This window comes from Delphinus delphis, chromosome 15, assembly GCF_949987515.2.
Source record: "Delphinus delphis chromosome 15, mDelDel1.2, whole genome shotgun sequence".
Taxonomy (NCBI): Eukaryota; Metazoa; Chordata; class Mammalia; order Artiodactyla; family Delphinidae; genus Delphinus; species Delphinus delphis.
This window is the reverse complement of record NC_082697.1, coordinates 3885650-3905090: the sequence shown is the minus strand read 5'-3', so window position 1 is coordinate 3905090 and position 19441 is coordinate 3885650. Positions and strand designations below refer to the sequence as shown.

At 44.4% G+C, this 19441-nt stretch overlaps 1 protein-coding gene across 1 annotated transcript in view; it reads left to right on the top strand.

Annotated features, from left to right (window-relative positions):
* ZNF831 (zinc finger protein 831) overlaps positions 1-19441 on the top strand; it is a 111992-nt gene that overhangs the window by 79241 nt on the left and 13310 nt on the right. Inside the window, exon 5 of the mRNA XM_060033321.1 lies at positions 7540-7554. Within this exon, the coding sequence (XP_059889304.1) occupies positions 7540-7554 (15 nt within the window). The remainder of the gene's footprint in view (positions 1-7539; positions 7555-19441) is intronic.

The following is a 19441-nucleotide window of genomic DNA, read 5'->3' as shown; positions in this document are numbered from 1 at the left end:
AAAACAACAACAGAAATTACATGGCACAGTGATTCCAAAAAGCATTAGAGAGTACCGAGAGCCAGAGGCACGAATTCCCATCTATCTTGGTTCAGATGGAGTAAACAGAATATGTTATTGATTTTTAAAACCACACATTAGTGTTTCAAAAGAAATTGGTTTTGTATGTTTTAGTATGAAAGCAATTATTTTCCTTTTAAAACTGCTTCCTGGGTCTGTACGGGTTTTTTTTGGTTTCGTTTTTTTTTCTTCTTTCCCTTTTCGTTCTGCAGAGCAAAATACTGCATGTTGCTAAGTGGAGGGGGAAAGGCTCTTCATTTTTCACTTGTTAATCTCTATCTGCTTTACCTTTTAAATTCTATGTTCTATTGTGTTCAATTCCAATGAATTTGGATTAATTTGAGTAACATTTCATTATAGATTCAATGCATACATATTGTTTTTTAAATTAAGAAATGGGGAACATTTTTAGTGACTTTTAAGTCATGCTGCATCAAAGCTAAGAAAATCCACTTAGCCTGGTTTAGTCTGGAAGTTTCCTTGAAGAGGAAGAGGTGCTTTTCGGTTGTGTTTGCTTTTGTTTACCTTCCCCCATCTCTCCTTGGGTTATCTGCAGCTCGTTTAGTAAGACCTGCGTTGGTTCTGACAGCTTGAAGCTTTCAGTGCTTCTGAGGACAGAGGACGTATTTCTTTGCTTCCAGTTTTGCCACTCAATAAATTTGAGGAGTCACGATGCCGTCATCTGTGTAGTTAGATAAGGGAGAAGATGATTTCTCTATTATTTTGCTTAGAAGAATGGGAAACTAGATTAATCACTGTCCTTTGGCAGGGACTCTTAATAGAAGAGACTGGCTCCTTTCACTGGGCTCATGGTGTGTGCCCACACTGGATGGTTTTCCAGGGGTTGGGAGCAGACAATCAGGGCGCAAATTTTAAGTCTGTCACTAGGTGACGTTAGGTAAATCCTTAATCCCACGTTCAGCGTGGTTAGGAAGGGGCTGGGGATCCTGGGTGTCCATGGCACACACCCACCTCCTTCTCTGGGACAGAAGGAAAGTAAGCAATGGCTGTAAGAGTCAGGAGAACAGTTTGTCATGGGTTCTAATTCTTGGCAGCATGGGACCGAAATCCAACTCAGAGAGATTTAAGCACACGATTCCTCGTGAAACAAAAAGCCCAGGGACTCAAACAGTATCACCAGACTTAGGGTTAGAGGTTTCGCCCTCTTCCTGAGTTAGCCTTCTTCTGGGTGGCTTTCATTCCCAGGCACGTGGTGGTCCCCAGAGGCCCCAGCGTACATCCTACCCACTTAGCAATTGCGGTAGGGAGTGTTCTAATTGAAGTCCAGCATTGACTCTGACTTAGTGAGGTTTGAGTCGCGTGCCTAGCCCTGAACCTTCTGTTTGTCCAGATGAGTGGAATATGCCCACTCCTGGAGATGGGAGGGGGCGGTGATTGATTATAAACCAGCCAACTCGTATTGAGACGAGATGTTCCCGGAAGGTGGAGGAAAGGCTGCTGAAATCAGAGAACAACCCACTCTTGCATCCTAGGTAGAGGAGAACAAAGAGTGGGGCAGTTGCGCTCGGCGTGCCGTGGGCTACAAGGTGACAGTTGTACTCAGTACCACTGGTGCCCTGCCCAGATCCCTTTTCAAGCCAGGCGCCCACCCATCTCTATGTCTTGGCTGCTGCCCTCTCTTATCTGTACCCTTCTCCAAAGGATTGGCCCTTGGCTGATGGGAGTTACTTTGCCCCCAACGTAGACACAGACCCTGGGGTTGGTCCACAGCCCCTGACTGATTGATGGAGGGATAGGACCACTCAGCCCTTTGGCCTCCGGGTGGGATGAGTTTTGTGATACAGTTCACACTCCAGACCTCCCTGTGGGCATCTCCAGAAATCCTTGTTATCTAACTTCGTCCGGCTTCTCTCACGCATCTCAAGTTTCTCTCAGGTGGGCCCTCTCAAAAAGTCAGTTACACGAGAGCCCGAGATACCAGTTATTTATGAATCGAGAATCACAGCTATTCACCACTTACTCCCCGGTATAAGGCTGTCCCCTATTTTCTCAACACAAAGATCCGAAGGAGTTTCTGGACCAACCTGAAATACAACATCAAGACAGAGATGAAGCAGGCAAACTTCTACTTATAGTATTTAACGTATTCAGGTGGTTGCACGTAGCCCTTTAAATCACACATTACATAAAATACCGGTGGAGCGACATTGTGTTTTCTACTCAATTTCAAGAAGCCATTCTAGCTGCACTTGTAGCATGCATCTTTGAGGTGGCTTTTGTCATCGCTAGAGCCCCTGGTTTGAGGCACCTAACAGAGATTTCCGAGCGCAGCATCTTCACTTTCGTCCCAGCTCTTTGAGATTTAGAACTTTTAGAATCAGAGTGCAATGCCATCCTAGAAATTTATCCACGGCCATGAGCACCCATTTACATAATATTAGGTCGGCCGCTTTCATTTCTCAGGTAGGTACCTGTTCCCAGTTTTCACCAAATAAACACATCCTGTTTCGCTTTTTATAGCAGCCTACAAGGGACTTGTTTACGATAACACCCAAAGCTTATAATTGTGTCCCAAGCACCCAGGAAAAATGACTAAATGTATATTCAGGGTCCCCCCTCCCATCACTTTTTGAAACCAGTTTTTTCAGATGGTATCTATGTAGGACCCAAACCAGCACTGACTGGCATTGTTTCAGGCTAATGTGTCTTCCTAAATAGTATTTTGTCATTTACAATGAAGTCACGGAGAGAGCTCCCTGGAAAATGGGAGACTTTGTAGGGATTTGATTAATAAAGCAACTCATTCTTTTCTGAGGGATAAATTGGGGGGGGGAAACCTCTCTTACACTTGGGCATATCATATCCTCTGAGTGATCATCAAAGGAACCGAAATGGGACCAGCTGGTCTTGCTTGACTCAGATGTGACATCTTGAAAGCAAAGTGAAATTTGGGAGGACATGGAGAAGGGATGCTTGCTTTGCTGTCTTAGTACAAACAGAGGTAGAAAAAGACCTAATATCTAAATGATGATCCAATCATATGGGGATATTTGGGAGTAGCTATGTTTCCCCATATGCATTATTTTATTGTTCTGTTTTCTGCTTTAGAATTATGCATTTATTTTTTTAATTTAAATTGTATTTTATATTATAGTTGATTTACAATGTCGTGTTAGTTTCAGGTGTACAGCTAAGTGATTCAGTTATACGCATACATATATCCATTCTTTTTTGGATTCTCTTCCATATAAGTTATTACAGATTACTGAGTAGAGTTCCCCATGCTCTACAGTAGGTCCTTGTTGGTTACCTAGTTTACGTACGGTACTGTGTGTATGTTAATCCCAAACTCCTGACTTAGCCCCCGCACACCCAACGTTTCCCCTTTGGTAAGTTTGTTTTTGAAGCCCATGAATTATTTTAAAACGTCATTCATTTCAAATTCCTTTATTATAAACATCTTTATTCTCAAACTTCAGTTCTGTTCATTGCTCAGCCATATTATAATTTGTTTGCAATGTCTTATATTATCTAATAAGATTCACAAGAGGAATAATCTTAGCAAATATCAACGGGGTGGACACCATGGGCGAGTCACTCTTCTGAGCTCTTTTATCATCCCCTGTGAACTTCTTGATGGAAATACAAGTGCTAAAATTATACTCTTTCGTGTCTTTTTTTTTTTTTTTTTTTTTGGCCGTGCTGTGCGGCATGCAGGATCTTAGTTCCCTGGCCAGGGATCAAACCCGTGCCCCCCGCCCTGCAGTGGAAGCATGGAGTCTTAACCACTGGACCGTCAGGGAATTCCCCTATACTCATTTTAAAGCCAGGAAATGAGGAGGTTACACGAGAAGCAAGCGCTGAAAATCTAGGCAATCTGCCTCCAGACCCAGGTTATGAAATGCTATGCTTCTCATTCCAAATCTCACTAATTATCAGTGGAAGCCCCAAATGAAGTACATTTACGTCTATGGTTTATAAACAACTATTCTGAAAGAATTTTAATCATCCCAAAATATACATATTAGTCATGATAAATATATACATATATCTTGTATCAAAGGTAATGATACATATATTTACTGTATAGCAGTAGCTAACTTATGTCAAACATAGGTTGACCTGTGATATAAGTTAGCTACTGCCATGTAACAAAACACCCCCAAACTCAATGGTTCATGAATCTTTATTCTTGCCCGTGAGTCTTTGGGTTAGCAGGGCATTCAGGTTTGGCAGTCTTGCTGGGTTTGGTCACGCATCTGTGGAGTCAGTGGGGAAACGGCTGAGACTGGCTGGTCTAGGATGGTCTTCCACTCACATCCTGGACGTCGGTTGACTGTCAGCAGGGAGAGTGGGGTTGCATGAAGCATATGTCTTCCAGCCTCCCAGGGTTTCAGAGAGAGGGCAGATTCTCACAGACCTCTTGAGACCTAGGTACGGAATTGGCATGACGTTACCCTGATGCATTCTACTGGCCAAGGAGAGTCACAGACCAGCCCAGATTCAAGGCGGCAGGGGTGTGGGGGGGAATTGACTCCACCTCCTGATGGGGGACTTTAAAAATCACATTGCAAAGGGTGTGGATACAGGGAGTGGTGAAGAATGGAAGCTGTTTTTGTTTGTTTTTTTGTTCTTGTAATCAGTCAACTCTGCTTTCTATTTAGTGCATGTGGCTGCAATTTAGAACACATTTACCAGCCCTTAAAAAAAGGTGGTTCATCTTTTCACATAATGGGTAGGCTAGGGATACGTGCTCTGGGCTAGTGCAGCTGGGCAGGGAGCCCAGCAGTGAAGGGTCCCTCCACCTTTCTGCCCTGCGCTCCCCACCCTATGCCTTTATCCTGTGCACAGGATCATCATCGCAGCCCCTCCAGGCGTCATGATTGCATTTCAGGCAGGGAAAAGGCCTAAGATCCGAAGGGGTGTGCCTTTAAAAAGCTGTCTGGAGTTGCCATGTCATCCTGAAATCCCACTCCTGGGCATATATCCCAAGAAAACTCTAGTTTGAAAAGATACCTGCACCTCAGTGTTCATAGCAGCACTATTTACAATAGCCAAGACACAGAAGCAACCTAAGTGTCCATCAGCAGATGAATGGATAGAGAAGATGTGGTACATGTATACAATGGAATATTACTCAGCCATAAAACAGAACAAAAATAGTGCCATTTACAGCGACATGGATGGACCTAAAGATTATCATATTAAGTGAAGTAAGTCAGACTGAGAAAGACAAATATCATATGATATCACTTATATGTGGACTCTAAAAAAACGATACAAATGAACTTATTTAAAAAACAGAAACAGATTCACAGACATAGAAAATAAACTAACGGTTACCAAAGGGGATTGTGGGGGTGGGTGGGGGGGAGAGATTAATCAGGAGGTTAGGATTAACAGATACACACTACTATATATAGAACAGATAAACAACAAGGACCTACTGTATAGCACAGGGAAGTACACTCAATATCTTGTAATAACCTATAACAGAAAAGAAACTGAAAAAGAATATACATACATATAACTGAAAAAAAGATTGCTAAATACCACCTGTATCTACTACATGATAGTATGATATAATTTAATTCCTCCAAAGGCAGGTAAATATAGAAGGAACAACTTAAGGGTGAAGAATATGCAAAAAAAAACAATAATAAAGCTGTCTGGAGGGTTTCCAACAATCCCTACTTACATCTCATTGTCTAGCACTGGGTCACAAGCCCACGCCTGGCTGTAGGGAGTCTGGGAAAGAGTGTTCTAGAGGAGCACTAAACATCTTTGGGGTTCTATTGATGAGAAAGAAGGGGAGAGTCATAGGGGGTAGGTGACTCCCAGTGTCAGCCTCAGCAAGTGATACTAGCATTTCCATCTGAAGCAGTCTTAGAAAGTTTACTTAAAAAATAATCTTATTGAGCAGCTAAGCCTGTGTGCCACAACTACTGAACCTGTGCTCTAGAGCCCGTGAGCCACAACTACCTAGCCCATGCACCACAACTACTGAAGCCCGCACACCTAGAGCCCGTGCTCCACAACAAGAGAAGCCACTGCAATGAGAAGTCTGCACACTGCAATGAAGAGTAGCCCCCGCTCACCGCAAACTAGAGAAAGCCCGCATGCAGCAAGGAAGGCCCAATGCAGCTAATAATTAATTAATTAATTAATTTTTAAAAGTAATCTTATTTAAGTGAAAAAAGGGAGTTAAACATTTTTATGTAATTAATAGTCTCTCTCTGTAAAAGGCCAGATAGTAAATTTTTTACTTTGCCAACCATACAGTCTCTATTGCGAAGACTCAACTCTGACGTTGTAGGGAGAAAACGACCACTGACACTATGTAAATGAATGGGCATGGCTGTGTTCCAATAGAACTTTATTTATAAAAATAGGTGGAGGGCCAGGTTTGGTCTTCAGGCTGTAGTTTGCTGATCCCTGGTCCAGATAATTTGTAGATATGACAAAATGGTGAAGGCTTCAGCAGATAAGCCAAATTCATCAAGGTTGTATGGGGATAAGCAAAGTTTAGGTAATAGTCTAAAGTTTATTAGACTCTTACTGTAAAATATTTCTCATCACTGTGGTATTTAGTATGATAAAGCTTTGGCTTCTCTAGTGAAGAATGAAAATAACAGTGAATTTTAAAAGATACTTGTAAAATTTTATTTCTCTCACAAGTAACAATTGGGTGTAAGTAGAACGATCTAGGATGGTGGTTCGGTGGTGTGGTAGGAACCCAGTTTCCTCCTGTCTTGTTGCTCTGTTCTCTTCACCATAGCTTTCCTGCTTTGTGGTCTAGGATGGCTGCTTCAGCTCTTGCCATCACATCTGCACTCCATCTAATAGGAGAAAAGAGGAATGAGAGGGGACCAGCCCTCCCTTTAAGGGCATGCCTTGGAAACTGTGTATATCACATGCTCTCACATCTCGTTGGCCAAAACCTAGTTACCTGGTCATACTTGGCTGCAAGAAAAACTGGGAAATGTAGTTTTTAGCAGAGTGGCAACACACCCCATCCAGAAAGTGGGTTCTCATTACTAAGAAAAAGGATTAGAGAATAGGGAGGCAACTCCCGTGCTCTGCCACTAGGGCTAGAGATATAGACGGGGTGAAAGTCCAAACTTTAAATTCAGTTAATATTCATGCCAGTAATGCCATTTTCCAGGTACTATGTACATGCTAAAATTTCCCCTCTGTGCCTTGATCATGAGTCTCTCTGGGCAGTAGTAACATCTTATTCCTTTCCCTACTCCCCATCACAAGTTAAAGAAAAGATAGAACTTTGAAATTCTAGTTAGAGAAAAACATGTTTCTGTTTGTTTATCTGCAGAAAGCAAGTGATACCACTTCAAGAATCTTGTTACTAAACACCCTTGTTCACGTCGGCAAGCTCGGGGATGTGCATTTCTTCCTTAAGTCCTTTCACGTGCTTCTGCTTTTAACCCCTTTGGCATGCTCCCCCCACCCCCAATTGTCAAACAAGGAACCAGGTAGCCTCCTTTGTCCCCACCATTCCAGGTCCTGCACCTGATGGTGGCTGGTTTCATCTTGTCACTTCCGTGCAGTCGTTGCTGCTTTTCCTCCATTGCCCACTGAAGGAATCTCAAATTATATGGTGAGCTATGGTAATAACAGTAGTAAAAACACCTTGCTGGTATCTACACAGAACAAGGTGTGAGACTGTCATAGCTGCTTGAGGGTGTCCCATTTTTCGTACATATGCTACTGTTTCTTCCCAGTACCCCCGACTGATCAGCTGGGGAGAACTCGTGGTTATACCTGTATATCCCCTAAAAGAAAATTAATTTCAGTGGAACGAAGAGGATGGAAGCTGTATGGGGCCCGGAAACGTGAGCTGGCGTGTAAATTTTGAGGCTCTGCTTCCCTTCTTGGGGAAAACAGGGCTGCAACCTGTGGTCACCTTTAATCTTCTTCTTCAGATTCCCTTCAGACATAGAGCCTGTTACGTTCAAAATTCAAACTGAGCCTTTGAAGAGAACTACCGCTTTAAAGAAAAAAAAAATCCTTGATGAATGCAAACTGACATTAAATGGAGTTTAAAAAAATGATCAGGGTTTTAAAATATGATTATAATCAGTGGGAATAGTGGAGCAGAGTCAAATCATTATTGATTTCACTCGTGGGGGTGGGAAGGAAGAACTGCCGTGAATTCATCAGAAAAGGAGCTTTTCTGTAAAGCCTGACCAACTGGGAATGCTCCCTGGGGCCCACCTCTGCCCTGGGGCCCCTACCCGAGTTGCTGAGGTGCTGGACACTTACTAACCCTTGCTGAACTTCCCCTGGAGCTTGTGCACCTACCATCACATCAAAGGGGGAAAAAATCTCTGTTCAGGGGTCATATTTGCCATTTGAGAAATCAAGGGGAAAAGCAGCATCTGGCCCAAATTTTGGAGTCAGACCGATTTAGTTTCACTCCCTAAGCTCATTTCACAGGTGTTTATCGAACACCTAATATGTGCTGTTCACTCATAGACCTTTAGGTGCTGGAAGAACGGGGACCATAAAGACAGGCCGTGAACCCTCACTCATGGGGCTGACGTTCCAGGTGGAAGGAGACGGGCCACAAACCACAAATTAATGACTAAGACAACACCGAGCGGTGATGATACAGGCCATGCTAGCAGGAATAAGAGCCCCGCCGTTATCCCAGGAGCATTTATCCCAGGTCCTGAGAGTGGTGCTTGTGGTATGAACCCATATAACTCCTTCAAGCACCCTGGCAGGAAGTGCTAGTTTCCTCCCATTACACAGATGAGGAGGCACAGAGGGGAGTGATCTGTGCATGGAGGTGAGCATTTCTTTACAACTCCTGGCCGGCTCAGTAACCATCCCCCCACCCCCGCCCCGAAATGACTGGCTTTGTGCCTCACAAGGCCGCCGTTTTGGCCAATGGTCTCCCCCCAACATCTGCCTTTGAGCCCCTCTGGGCGCGGTGGGGGGAAAACTTGCATAGCAGGGGCACAGGTGGCCTGACCAGAATCAAGGGAAACTCAGCTGCGTCTGTTTCCACCCTAGACCGTAGGGCGGCCGAAACACAGAGCTCCAAAACAAACGAACAGGAGACCCCAGTCTCATCAGGAAATAGCCAAGAGCTTAAACTCTACCAAAGCCGAGGGCTTCGAAACGATAACTTCAGAGGAAGAATAGTGCCCATGCCTCCTCCCCATGCAGAGTTCCTCTAAACACGGGGGCTGTGGTCAGATGAAAGTTTTATTTATCAGACCTAAAGCGCACCTCTGCTTTATCCCAAACACACGGCAGGAACTGGGGAGAGACCTTGAAGGATTCTCTCAAGGCCTTTCTCTAATTTTCCTGAGGATCAAAGCCGACAACTGCCTTCACCATGTGCCCAGCGTTGATGAGTTAATCCGTGTGTGTGTGTGTGTTAATGCGTGTGTCTGTGTCTGTGTCCGACAATCTGCGACCTCTCCCCATCCTCTGAAAAAGAATAAAAGAGAAAACAACCCAGATGGGCTTCTCATTCTCACCGCTTTCCCTCCCTCTGGCCGCAAGCAGCTTTGCCACCATAGGCTTTGGGTTCCTCCCCGAGAAGAAAGGTCAGCCAGCGGTCTGGGGGTCTCGGGGTCCTTTGGGGAGTAACAGAGCACAGAGGTGTGCCCCTCACCTTCAGACACAGCCTCACCTCGCTCCACATGAGAGCTCCATTCTTCAGCTCGTTCTGTCCTTGAAGAATTGTTCTGTTGGTTCTTGTCATGGTTGATGTTAAGATTGGTTTCATCAGAAGAAATAAACACCTTCTAACAGAAATCCTGGTGTGCCTGTGACCCGTGCAGGACACAGGGCCAAACTCAGAAGGCCCCAAGCTTGGTCTGCTGGGATGACTTGAAATTCTTTCTTTCCTTCCAGTTGTATTGAGATGCAACTGACATACAGCACTGTATCAGTTTAAGATACACAGCATCATGATTTGACCTACATACGTCATGAAATGATTATCATGATAAGTTTAGCGAACATCCACCCTCTCATACAGATACAAAATTTAAGAAATTAAAAAAATTTTTTCTCCTTGTGATGGGAGGTCTTAGGATTCACTCTCTTAACAGCTTCCATGTATCACGTAGAGCAGTGCCCGTAATATTTATCCTCTTGTACGTTACATCCCTGGCACTTGTTTGTCTTATAACTGGAAGCCTGTACCTTTTGACCACCTTCGTCCAGTTCCCCCGCCCCTGCCCCCACCTCTGGTAACCGCAAATCTAACCTCTTTTTCTATGAGTTTATTTTTGAAGTATAATTGACTTACAACACTATGTTAGTTCCTGTTATACAACGCAGCGATCCGATATTTCTATACATTTCAAAATGTTCTCCATGATAAGTTTAGTTACCATCTGTCACCATACAAAGGTATCACATAATTTTTGACTGTATTCTCTACACTGTACATTTCATACAGTGACTCATTTATTTTGTAGCTGGAAATTTGAACCTCTCAGTCTCCCTCACCCATTTCTTCCTCTCCTCACCCCTATCTGTTCTCTGTACCTATGACTCTGTTTGGTTATGTTTGTTTTGGTTTCTAGATTCCACATATAAGTAAATCATACAGTATTTGTCTTTATCTGTCTGACTTATTTCACTAAGCACAACACCCTCTAGGTCCATCCATATTGTTGCAGATAGCAAGACTTGATTCTTTTTTATGGCTGAGTAATATTCCATTGCATGTATATACCACATCTTTATCCTTTTGTCTATTGATGGCCACTTTATCCATTCACCTATTGATGCTTCCATATCTTGGTTATTGTATGAGTCGAAATTCTTAATCATTTTGAATAAAGACCCCACATTTTCATGTTCACTCGGCCCTGCAAATTCGGTAGTTTGTCCTGACAGCCCAATACCCTGGGTAGTATCAGAGAAAGTGGTTTGAAATGGGAGAACTGGAAAAAATATATATATACCCATCAGTGAAGGAAAAATGCTCTCATGATACATCTCGGAAGAAGAGCTGCATCGTGTGCCCGAGATCTAAAGAGTAAGGGAGAAAGTGTGCACTTCCAGGAGGTTTTTAGGTGCCTCTTGTCTCTGACAGCGTCTCCAACTTTTCTTGTTTTTGATGCCCTTGACGGTTGGGAGGAGTCCCGCTCAGTTGTTGTGGAGAATGTCCCTCCACTGGGGTTTGTCTAGTGGTTTTCTCGAGGTTAGACTAGGGGGATGGGTCTGAGGAGCAAGACCCCAGAGGCGCAGTGCCCTTCTCATAACATCCTATCAAGGCTAAACCATCAACATGGCTTATCATTGCCGCTGTCGACCTTCATCACCTGGCTGAGGTCTCTCAGGTTCTCCATTGTCAAGTGATCCCACACCGCCTCCCACCGTTAGACATTTTACCCACAGGAACTCTGCTTCTCTCCACCGGCAGTGTCCAGGACTGCCTCTGCGTCCCTGTTCTACCACTGGCTTCCTTCGGTTGCAAACTCTGCCCTGAAGTCTCTCCTCACTCGCCCAATCTCATCTCCTGTGGTGCAGGAGGTAATTATTATTTCTAGAACAAAGAACCCAGAGCCGCTACTGGTGATCAAGTTCACCGTCGTCTCTACCCGAACCGAAACATTATTGGAAAAGTAAATTCCTTTTATTTTCCTTGAAAATATTTGATAGGCAGTGCATGAGAATTCTCGCTGAGAAAATAGACCCAGAACCTGTCATCAGAGGAGAGATATTACCTATATAAAAAAAAAGAAAGAACCACCGGGTACATTTCCACACTGAAACCTATTTCGAATTTTATTATTTACCCTGTACTCTTTCATCGATTCCCATCTCCTCTCCTTGAATTTATGAGCAGGTGGGCGTAGCCTCCTGCCCCTCGGAGGACCTTCGTGATAATGGAGCACGCATCCGATTCTCTGCCAGCGAGGGCAAGGCAGCAGGGGAGGGCGATTTCAGTGGGGAAAATGTGGATCGCCTTGAGTCCTCATCTACGGGGGAGAAATGTTTCTGAGCTAAACAGACTAGGAATTTTTTTAAAAATAGACTTTTCGAAGGCTGATTTTGCATAGTGAGGTTAAAAATGTCTTGAACTGACAGGAAGTATGTGGGATTCCGATTTTTCACAGCTTGACCGTCCATCAGTCCTTTCCCTTCTGTCTATGTGTTGTGGCCTCCTGGGTCTGTCTGAAGTCGTTTTAAATTCATTCCTCCATCTGGGCCTGTCTGAGAGCCCTCCAAACTCAAGGTACTGTCATGACGTGCCTGGACCTTTTCTGCTTCCATCGGACACAAAAGGAAGTGTGTGTGTGTGCCGTGCTGGCCGACTGGCCACTTGGACCAGACCTGCCATTCGTCCATTTGTTTTCTTCTCTCCCCTCTGCCAGGTGAAGAGGCGGAGATGAACACACAGTGTCTTCCTGGGTGGCTTGGTTTGTCCCTTCAGGGAACCCTGTCTTGTGGGCTGAGGCCTCTCCTTCGGATGGGTACCATTTTCTTACGAGCCATTGGCCCTCAGGTGAATGGCAAAGTCAACCCTTGCCCTTCTGTGAAGTACACACCATTGACAAGTTTCACTATAAAAGCCAAAGTCTGCACTCTTTTCGCCTCCTAGCTTAAATGGGGAAGCAAAGGGGTTTTATTCTTTTTCTCTCCCCTGGCCCCGCTTAAACATTCTAGTGGGAGGGGACTTCCCTGGCGGTCCAGTAGTTAGGACTCCGTGTTTCCACTGCAGGAGGCCCGGGTTTGATCCCTGGTCGGGGAAATAAGATCCCACAAGCCGTGCGGTGCAATCCCAAACCAAACCAAAACAAAACAGAAACAACTGTAGCAGTAGAAGTTAGGAGCCTAACGAAACTCTCATCTGGAAAATGTGTCCAGACCTGCAGTTACTGGAATGCGGCCGTTGGGCTCCGACCTCCAGAAAGCGTTTCCACGTGGCGCCTCTGTTGAACGTGATCATCTCCACTGTGCCATTTCTGCCGCCCCGTCCTTCCCCTCTTGTGTTTATTAGAGACTCGCCCGGCTTTCTCACCCAGAAAAACCCTTTGTAACAGTGAGCTCTCCTTGGTGGCCTCTCCTGGTGGGGCTGGGTTAGGGGACGATCATAGATAGCCTGGGGTCCTTGGATCCATGGGGATGGGAGAAACAACTCTGAGATTGTAGAGACTGGTAATTTCTGAAGGTTGTTGCTTTGTGGTGGTGTTAAACATTTCTTTTTTTTTTTTTTTGCGGTACGCGGGCCTCTCACTGCTGTGGCCTCTCCCGTTGCGGAGCACAGGCTCCAGACGCGCAGGCTCAGCGGCCATGGCTCACGGGCCTAGCGGCTCCGTGGCACGTGGGATCTTCCCGGACCGGGGCACGAACCCATGTCCCCTGCGTCGGCAGGCGGACTCTCAACCACTGCGCCACCAGGGAAGCCCTAAACATTTCTTAACCATAGTAGAAGGGCCACAGAATGCTGCTCCTCTCTTTGTCTTTTGCTGGTGGGCTTGTCTTTTGTCTTTTGCTGGTGGGCTCGTCTCCGCAGGGTTTTTGGAACCCTCCTAAGTCATTTCGTCACCAAGGGCTGTTGGGACCAAGTCCCCACTCAAAACGTTTGCGAGGCACCTCCTCACAGAGGTGGCTTTATTGATAATAATGGCTCGTCCTGAGTCAATCTGTCCCTGGGTTGACGGCGGCGTGCAATGCCTGGAGCCTGCGGGGAGGCGGTGGCTGCCCGGGCAGATGCTTCTGAGCCCAGCCAGCTCCCCTTCCCCACACCTCACGCCGGGGGCCAGAGTCAGCAGGTGCAAATGCAGGCACCCAGTTAAAGCCGAATCTCACGCGAACAGTAAACACGTACATGTCTATACACACGTGCATATATGTGTATATAACATATACGTGTTAGCACAGTATGCCCCCAAACATAGCAATAAGACACGTATGCTAAAAACCATTCATTGTTGACCTGACCTTCAGATTTAACTGGGCACCCACGTTTCATCCGGCCGCCTTTCCCTAAGGCCCTCAGACCCCCCTTTCCAGCCCAGCCCATCCCGGGGGGACCCCATGTGCTTGAAAATGGACCTGCATGTCCTTTCATGTCTGATTTCACGTCTGCATTTTCCGGTCAGCCTGGGGGTGCTCTGTCATCTCTTCCCCGTCTGCGTGGCGTGGGGCTCTTCCTGCAGCTGGGTTGACTCCTGGGCTGTCAAGTTGTTCCAGCTCTTAATCGGTTGCCTCTTAAGAGGGGTGGGAGGCTGGTCCGGTCACCTGGGCACCCGGACCCCCCAGTTTCGCCTGTAATCAGTCTATTTTGATCTCTCTCTCTCTCTCCCCACTTCCCTTTGTGTCTCCCTCTGGCCGTCTTTGCTTTCTGGGTTGCTTCCCTTGGATAAGGCATTTCCTTCTGTGACCTGAGGCCACTCAGCCAGACACCCAGACCCCAAGCCAGGTCGGTGAGGGAGGCGCGCATCCTCCAAGTCCTGTCACTCCACGAGTGATGAAAGGTCACCTTCACTTTCTTTCTTTGCCAAGCCAAACCCTGGAAAGAAAGGGGTTAATTTTCTCTTCTCTTTGAAATATGTGCGGGAGACAGCATCAAAGCTGCCCCATTCTGGCTCAGAACACACACTCAGAAGCTGTAATCAGGGGTGACCTTCTAGGCAGGGTGCATTTCTACACTGAAACCTATTTTAAATTTTATCATCTTCCTCTTGCTATTTCATCTCCTCTTGCCCTCCCCCCTCGTATTTATTAGAGGCTCGGTAGGGATTTCTTTCCCTGAGAGAACTTTTATAATAATGAAGTATGCTTGGCAGACGCTCACGGTGAACATACAGGATTGGAGGGTATTCTACAAGGGAAATGGGCAGGCTTGTTTTCCTCTGTCCGAGAGAAATATTTGAGATAAGATAGACTCATTATTTCTCAAGATGGAAGTGTTGAAGGTTGCTTTTGCATAGAGAAGTTGAAAACCCCTTGAAGGGGCAGAAAGCTGCTGTGAGCATCTTTATGACTTCCCTCCCTGGCAGGCTGCTGTCATCCTGTCTCTCTGGGTGCCAGCATCCTCTGGGGTTCAAGCCCATTTCCCATCTTTCTGATGCTCTCCCCACAGTGACTTTTCTTCTTTTTACATTTTCATGAGAGGTCTGACTGAGAAAGCTTACCAGAACCCCCTCTTCGGTGCTTCTAGCCCTCATTCTTTGATAGATGTTCATACTATTGTCTCATTATTTTTCTCTCAGCTTTCACAGGAACAGTGTAAACTACTTTATTTCAAAACCATTATGTTAGTTTACTCCATGATAATTTAAGCCGTGTATTCTTTTTCTGATTTGAATTTAGTAATAACATATTTTAAGACAGAAGTCAAGAAGATTTCCTGAATAAATTTTCCATGACAACTGCTGACGTTTCCGGGTTTTTGGTTTTTTTTCCCCTTCTTTAACGTCCTTTTATTGGACCTTAGTTTTACATACGTAATTGAGTCATCCTTTCTTTATCCAGGCATTTTAAACGGACCCTGGGACTTCTATGAGGAGAAAACTTTGGAGTGTGGGGGGGGGGTCGTCTTATCAAACCAACTGTCTTTGATTCAAGAAAATAACCAGGGGCCAGCTGTGTGGTCAGCTGCAGTGGTGACCCCAGCCCGACCCTGCTCGGGACCACCCCCAGCGAGGATTCCAGAAACTGCTTGAAGGCAGGAGTTTGTAAGACTGTCTTCTCTCCCTGGAGCAAGATTTGCATATTTTATTTTTTTTAATTTTTTTCTTTTTTAAAGTATTTATTTATTTTTGGCTGCGTCGGGTCTTAATTGTGGCAGGCAGGTCTCTCCAGTTGTGGCATGCGGGCTCAGTAGCCCCCGCGCGGCATGTGGGATCTTAGTTCCCAGACCAGGGATTGAACCAGCGTCCCTTGCATTGGAAGGCAGATTCTTAACCCCTGGACCACCAGGGAAGTCCCAAAATTTGCATATTTTAAATTCTGTTGTTCCCACAACCTCCTTCGCCTCTGTATATCATTTATGCGGAATTGTATATCTACCTCAAGTCTCATCTTCCACTCCATTCCCTACTCCTTCCCCAGGTGGAATTTTCTGGATGTGTGACATTATTTATACTCTTTCCCAGACAAGGGTTAAGGGGCATCTCCCACTTTCTGTAGGATCTGGGTCTTCCTTCCTAAAGTGGTTTTGACTTGCAAAACAGACTCCTTTTATGGGTGATGGAGTAGAAATCTTCAAGGAAAGACGTAAAGATTTCTTAAATGCCTCAAAGCGTTGACTTTCTCAACGGTCCTAATATGTCGATCGCTGTTCTTAAAAAAAAAAAAAAATCTAGAAATCAAATTTCTTAATGAGTTTGGTAGGGTTAACATTTATTTCTGGGGCGGTATTCCTTCTTCTTTAGCCTCTCTTTTTCCTTAATGTTGCGTTGGGAGTCCTGCCTATATTTCCAGGAAAGCCTTCGGTTGTGTAACTGAGCTTTTATATTTCCAGTGTGTTTTAAGCAGACTGATTAAATGTAGGGGGAGATAAAGGGTGTGACCCTGAGTCTAGGAGAGTTTCTGAAGTTAAAAAAAAAAAAAAAAGTCCTGAATTCAAGTTTCCCATCATAAAAGGTAGAATTTCTAAAGCTGGTGGGAGGACAAAAGAGTGACTTCATAGGATTCTGAAAGACTTGGGTCTATCTCTTCCTGCTATTACTCTTTTCCCCTTTGTTGCGTGCACTTCCGAGTCAAGCCTCTTCATCTCAGGGCAGAGTCAACCCTTGGTATTTTATTTCCTGCTTCGGCTGAAAGAACTCATGACTGTCCCCCTTTATTTTCTGCCAGCATCCGTAGAAACCACATAGAGGCTTTTGCTCAAAACACACTCATTGAGTCGCATTGCTACGGAATTGCAGTCGCAGGAGTACTCTTTCTTTTGAGCTGGAAATCTTGAGAAGAGCTGAAGGCGAGTTGAAAGTCCTTCAGTTATGGGCAGAGTCCACCCAGTAGAGTTTCTTTCATTATTAAGAAAAACCCCACTTAGAAAATCAGGCTGAAAGGATACATTCTTGAGTAAATTTTGGTCTGAAAAGTTTTCAAAGAGTCTTTTGAGCTGCCTTTATTCTCTTCCCTTTCTCTCAGTCCCCTTTGCTCCTCAACAGTATTTAAGAAATGCTGTCGAATTCTGTGCGCGCACAGGATTTCACATTATTGAAATATTTTACCCTGACTCCTTCGCTAATGTTGTTTAGGAGAAATATCTCAGCGGGAGAAAGTTTTCAGCTTTCCAAACACTTGCCTTTCCTCAGAAAAGGTAGAACTAGAGTGGCAGGTGCTCTGAAGAAAGAAAAGAAATGCCCAAGTACCATGTGAGAGGCGTACCTAAACACGTTACAAAACCAGAAAAGTGTTCTCTCATCCTCTTTCCTGGTTTTCTTGTCTAATTAAGTTTTACTGCAGCTTAGGGTTGAGGGAAGAGCTAGATCCTCCCCGAACATTTATCTTTTCACAGAGACTGAACTTAGAATGTTTGCTTTCCTAAGGCGAGTGGGTAACCAAAATGGAGGAGGCCAACGCCAATATTTTCTTTCTCGTCTTTGTTTCTAGTTGGAAATTGGTCCATTTTCCCCCCTTATCAGGATTAGTGAAGGAGAAGAGGGAAGCTCTTTCTTCCCAGCTATTACCATTGAAATGGATCAGTTGTTTCTTTTTAAGGATGCAAATCTTGAGGACAAATGAGCTCTCAAATATCTCAATCATATGTCGAGAAATGGACCATCTTTACAGACTCATTTCGTAATGAGAAGCATTGAAAACCGTAATTCAAAGGGTAGATACTCTTGATTTCGATCTGGGCCTTATAGATCCCCAATGGTATTTTCAGTAATTGGATGTTTTCCCTTTCACCTCATCCCCAGAGTGGCTCTCTAAATTTTAGGTACATGCTTATGGTCTGGGAACAAACTTTTAACTTCAGGATTGATTTTAAACATGGCTTTCCACTCAACATCTTTCAGGGAAAAAAAAAAAAATTCTCTGAGAGGGAAATCTTAAACTGATTGCCTTTCATCAAAGAAGAGAATAAGCACCACTGAGAGTAGTTTCTGAAATAAAACATATGATTGCTTAGAAAACTGCATTAGGAGAAAGAAATACTCTGGCATGTAGTGAGATTTCGATGAATGTGTTTTTCTGTCCCTCTGGTGGGTCCTTCAACTATGTTCTCTCTGAAGAACCCAGTTGAGTTTTCATACTATTCTTCTCCAGAAAGTGGGCATAGAGGGAACCCACCTCAACAAAGTAAAGGTCACCCATGACAAACCCACAGCTAACATCATACTCAATGGCGAAAAGCTGAGAGCATTTCCTCTAAGATCAGGAACAAGATGAGGATGTCCACTCTCGCCACTTTTATTCAACATAGTTTTGGAAGTCCTAGCCCCAGCAATCAGAGGTGAAAAAAATAAAAGGAATCCAAATTGGAAAAGAAGTAAAACTATCACTGTTTGCAGATGACATGATACTCTACATAGAGAATCCTGAAGATGCCACCAGAAAACTACTAGAGCTCATCAGCGGACTCGGTAGAGTTGCAGGATACAAAAGAAATTCACAGAAACCTGCTGCATTTCTAGACGCTAACAACAGAAGATCAGAAAGGTAACAATCCCATTTACCATCTCATCAGAAAGAATACAATACCTAGGAATAAACCTACCTAAGGAAGCAAAAAGACCTGTACTCCGAACACTATAAGACACTGAAGAAAGAAATTGAAGACAACACAAACAGATGGAAAGATAACACCGTGTTCTTGGATCGGAAGAAGCAATATTGTTAAAATGACTGTACTACCCAAGGCAATCTGCAGATCAGTCCAATCCTTGGATGGTTTTTTGAGGTGACATTTTCATGATTCCTCAGGCTGGTCATTTCCTCTCAAGCCAGATTAGGTGTCCTTGTGGTATGACTCATAACCCGTCTCCTTTGTGGCATTTACCACAATACAAATCCTTATATAATTATGTCCTAATTTTCTTCTCTTCACCTACGTGTGTACTACCTCAGCGAGGCAGAATTGAGCTTCTTAAATCATTAACAGTAACCCCATATTTAATTCCAGGGTGAAGGAGCCTCTTCTGTGCTTTCTCCTGGCCTCATTTACTTTCTTTCTCACCGGAATCTCTTCTTTTGAATTTTCTGTCCGTACCTAAGCTTTTAAGGGACTGAAATATTTTAACTGGATTTTTTTTTTGTTAACATAGTTTAGGAAAAATTCCTCTGAGGCAGACGTTATCAAAGCAGCTGTCTTTCATTGAAAAAATAGAAAGGTAAAGAGAACTTCTCTGACAGGTACTTCCTGAGATAAAAGGTTTACCTAATCCTGTTGAAAAGGTAGAATAGTTCAATATTATGGGAGGATGGTGATGCAATTCTCTGAAATTAAGTAGCTGTGAATTGTTGT